Below are 4,923 nucleotides of genomic sequence, written 5' to 3'. Positions count from 1 at the left end.
ATAATGCCTTTTCAAACTCAATAACGAATATATTTTGAAAGTTTCATGCCAATAGTTCTCTTTCTAATAAGCCCAAGACTTCTATATATAAATATATATTTATATTAGTGTGTGATGTGCATGAGGCCATTTCTCGTTGACAAGTACAAATCAAAACAGTTTGCCTGCTTGTGGCCAGAACAATTTAGCAAAGAATTGGCAATTCTAGTAACCTAGAAAATAAAGCTCAACAAGTAAGATTATTCACTTAGCATAAGATATAATATATATAGATTATTATACAAAAATAAAGATACTATATAACTATAACGCGTTTTATTGGATGATTATTGCCGCTATTGGGACAAGTCAGCACTTTCTTAAGGTCAAAGTTAGATACATATTATCCATTATTCATTTTCTTTCTCCAAATTTTTCCATAATATTGCTAAAGAAAAGTATAGAACCCAACTTAAATATGTTATATGAATTAATAAATTGCAAAAGTTGCTACACTAATGATCCAACAGACGTGCATGAAAATAGAGTTATACAAAAATGATTTAGAAAAGTAAGACATGGTGAGCAGTCCCTAGTTTACAGCTTTTCATCCATAATGGTCCTTCAAACCACCTTCTTTTCCTCTATATAAAGCCCTTTAGTTTAGGACATCAACCCCACACATATCCTCATCCCAAAAAACCCTCCCATTCTAAACCCCCTCAAAGAAAAACAAAGTGTTGCCATAGGGCTAGTGGTGACTATGGCATCATTATCATCTTCATTTTCCTCAGTAATAATAACCCTTCTACTTGTTCCCTTTCTATTTTCCTCCATTGCCTTCTCTTACTCATTCAAAGATATTCAATCATGGTGCAACCAAACCCCTTACCCTCAACCTTGTGAGTACTACTTGACCAGCCATACCTTCAACAAACCCATCAAAAGCAAATCCGATTTTCTCCAAGTTTCCCTTCAACTTGCCCTAGAGAGAGCAGAAAGGGGCCAACTAAACACCCATTCCATAGGGCCAAAGTGCCGCAACGTCCATGAAAAATCTGCATGGACCGATTGCATTGAACTCTACGACTACACCATTCAAAGACTCAACAAAACTCTTGACCCTTACACCAAATGCACCCAAACCGACACACAAACATGGCTCAGCACAGCCCTCACAAACCTGGAAACATGCAGAGCCGGGTTGTACGAACTTGGTGTCCAAGATTACATGCTACCCTTGATGTCCAATAATGTCACAAAGTTATTAAGCAACACCCTCTCTCTCAACAAGGATTCCAATTACCCCTTCAAACCACCAAGTAGCCAAGAGGGGTACCCTACATGGGTGAAGCCAGGTGATAGAAAGTTGTTGCAATCATCTTCTGCTGCTTCTCAAGCTAATGTTGTTGTGGCCAAAGATGGCTCTGGAAAGTACACAACAGTGAAAGCTGCTGTTGATGCTGCTCCATCGAGTAGCAGTGGAAGGTATGTGATATATGTGAAGAGTGGAGTATACAATGAACAAGTTGAGATCAAATCAAAGAATATAATGTTGGTCGGAGATGGAATTGGAAAAACGATAATCACAGGTAGCAAAAGTGTTGGAGGTGGCTCCACAACCTTCCGTTCAGCCACTGTTGGTAAGTATCTCTCTCACTTTAACTTCATTTCTTTTATCACCAAATTAATGATGCTTTATTATAATTTATTAGAGATAAGATATATTTAATACATGGCATATATTACTGGTTCATTAATCAAGATCATAACACTTTCTATTTAATTTAGAAGCGTAAATTTATTAATTAACAAAAAACTTCAGGTACATAAAAAGACTTTACTTTACTTAAATATTCTCTTACTTTTTAACGCAAGAACAAGTCAGACTGACTAATTTACAACGATAAATGAATGTGTGTAAATACTTTTATTTTCTGATTTACAATCAATTTTATTTTTATACACTGTATATATTTTTACACCGATGTATTTTCTTAAAAAAAAAAATTTAAACACAATTTTTAAAGTAATTATTATGCATAATAACAATATTAGATTACATAACACTAATATAAAAGTTGTCAATACATAATTGAGTTTAATAAAGTTACTTTTTTTTCTCTAAATTCATTAAGGATTGCCTTGATGGAGAACCTAATACTTCATAGAAATAATATTTGGTTAACACATCAACTTTACTTTATACATCTTTATTTGTTAGGGAAAAGAAAGATAAACTACGTTTTAATACCTATGAATGAAAAAAATCATGATTCAGATCACATTTGTCAGTAAAGGAAATAACAGCCATATTTTAATATAGCTGTACGTTGAACTCATAATTAATTATAAATATAGCTGTGTCCTTGCCAACAATAGATTTTTTTTCGATACAGACAAAAGAAAATTTATAAATAATAATTATTATTATTATTGTAACAGTATATCTATTAAGATTTCATTATATATAAATATATATATATATATATATATATATATATATATATATTTAGAGAAAGAGAGAGAGAAGTTTCATATTATCTTGATTAGCATTTGAGTAGTTGGTGGAGCTCCACCATGAGACATTTATGATATATTTGCTTCTATTTTTTTTTTTCGTGGTAAAATATTCTATAATTTTACAATATCTGATGCTATATTCAATTATTTTGTCAAAATTTTATCTTTCTAAAAATATAATTAAATGTTGTCCATTCGGTAAAAAGAAATGTATCACAGAAATGGGAACTAATGATAATTATTTTAACCTGTTGCAAGTTAAAGAGACATCATTTGCCGATAAATAAAAAAAAGTGAAAGAGACATTTATGTTCTGTTTTCCCATTGGAATCGAGAAAATATAAGGTTCTTTAACCTCATGTTTGTTTGGTAGAGTTGAAATGGTGGCTTGAAAAATATAAGGGGCACACATAAAACTAGTCCTAGAAGTAATTTGGGGTTAACAAGAAGCTTAAATTATTGAGTTTTTGTAATTGAAGTTTGACTTTCAGTGGTGAAAAGAATAGAAAGAGACATGAGGCATGCTGCTTCTAGATTATTATATTTTCTTTTTCATGGACCGTTCTAAAAAGCTGCATTCATCATCTTTGATTACTAAACCAAAGCATGGTACCCACTTTCATATATTCTATAACTTCAAGATTCAGAACCTAGATTAAGTAGAATATCAAATCTTTATTAATTCATATTAAATTGAACAATTCAAAAGTAGATAAAAGTAGTTGGTACGGCATTCAATTGGGTTGAATATATGCATACTACAATAAAATCATTATTAGAAACTAATTTTAGAAAAACTAATAATTAGTTGCTATAGTTTAGATACCATTTGGAGATTAAAAAAATTTTGATTTTTAAACTAGTTTTTGTTATTGTTAAATGATTTTTAGATTGGTATCTAATTAGTTATAACGTTTTTCTACCAAATTTAGAATCTAAATAATTGGTAGTTAAAACCTTGGTAGCTAATTAGATACCAATTTAGAAACTATTTAACAATAGTAGAAACTAATGTAAAAATAAATAAAAAATTTAGTCTCCAAAATAGTTTCTAATTTGGTCACTATAAAATTATTATTTTTTATCTAAAATTAGTTTCTATTTAATGATTTTCTGGTAGTGATATATATATTTTTTGGAATAAATTAAATATTAAGGGTATTGGTTAAAAAAATTAATTAAAGAGAATAAATTTTAATATGTTTTACATTATTTTTAAATAAAATAATTATAATTTTTTAGTCAGTAATATCTTTAATTAGAATATTTGTTAACAAGAATTTTATTATAATTAATAATTATAGTAAAATTTATATATATGTAATTATTGTAATTATTATGAATAGAAATTATTGTAATTTAATTGAACTCGTTTTTTCAGCTGCTGTGGGTGATGGATTTATTGCTCAAGACATCACATTCAGAAACACTGCAGGAGCAGCAAATCACCAAGCAGTGGCATTCCGTTCTGGGTCAGATCTCTCAGTGTTCTACAGATGCAGTTTTGAGGGTTATCAAGACACATTGTATGTGCATTCAGAGAGGCAATTCTACAGAGAATGTGATGTCTATGGCACAGTGGACTTCATCTTTGGCAATGCTGCTGTGGTATTGCAGAACTGCAACATCTATGCAAGAACCCCTCCTCAGAGAACCATCACAGTCACTGCTCAGGGTAGAACTGACCCTAACCAAAACACTGGAATCATCATCCACAACTCCAAGGTCACTGGTGCCTCAGGCTTCAACCCTAGTTCTGTGAAATCATACCTTGGGAGGCCCTGGCAGAAGTACTCAAGAACAGTGTTCATGAAGACCAACCTTGACAGTTTGATCAACCCTGCTGGTTGGATGGAATGGGATGGTAACTTTGCTTTGGACACTTTGTATTATGCAGAATATGCAAACACTGGTCCTGGCTCCAACACTGCCAATAGGGTCACTTGGAAGGGTTACCATGCTCTCACTGCTGCATCACAGGCCACACCTTTCACCGTTGCAAACTTCATTGCTGGCAACTCCTGGATACCCAGCACTTCTGTTCCTTTCACCTCTGGACTTTAAATTAATATTTATTACAAATTGTTTACATGGTTTAAAGAATTTATTGCTCATGAAAGTGAACTTCTCAAATAATGAAAGCTGAAAAAGTTTCACCTCAGACATTTTTCTATTTCTCTCTGTATTAAATCCATTTAAGCTGCAAGATTCTTACATATTTTCTGTCTGTTTTTTTTTTTAATTCATGTATTTATTTTTGATAAAAAAAATAGTTTCTTTTTTTTAATTCATTTATTTATTGTTGATAAAAAAACTTAGTTTAAAAACAATTAGGAAAAAATTCTTTTAAATTTACATCCTTATTATAATAATAATAATAATAATATATTGAATTAAGTTCTTTAATTAAAATATAAATTA

General features: G+C 30.9%; 1 protein-coding gene across 1 annotated transcript; it reads left to right on the top strand.

The window, feature by feature from the left end:
- Positions 1–529: 529 nt before the first annotated feature.
- On the top strand, positions 530–4,663 carry LOC137818904 (pectinesterase 2). The gene is made up of 2 exons (XM_068622557.2): positions 530–1,622; positions 3,884–4,663. Exons 1-2 carry the CDS (start codon positions 743–745, stop codon positions 4,564–4,566), a joined length of 1,563 nt encoding a protein of 520 aa, XP_068478658.1. The 5' UTR covers positions 530–742; the 3' UTR covers positions 4,567–4,663.
- The last annotated feature ends 260 nt before the right edge of the window (positions 4,664–4,923 follow it).

This window comes from Phaseolus vulgaris, chromosome 10, assembly GCF_051622355.1.
Source record: "Phaseolus vulgaris cultivar YP4 chromosome 10, ASM5162235v1, whole genome shotgun sequence".
Taxonomy (NCBI): Eukaryota; Viridiplantae; Streptophyta; class Magnoliopsida; order Fabales; family Fabaceae; genus Phaseolus; species Phaseolus vulgaris.
The sequence above is the reverse complement of the archived record's forward strand: the minus strand, read 5'-3'. Positions and strand labels throughout refer to the sequence as shown.

Excerpts from the sequence above, each read along its gene's own strand:
- LOC137818904 (XM_068622557.2), top strand. The coding sequence starts at position 743 with ATGGCATCATTATCATCTTCATTTTCCTCAGTAATAATAACCCTTCTA. Across the intron at positions 1,623-3,883 it reads CTTCCGTTCAGCCACTGTTG|CTGCTGTGGGTGATGGATTT; the intron begins GTAAGTATCTCT and ends TCGTTTTTTCAG.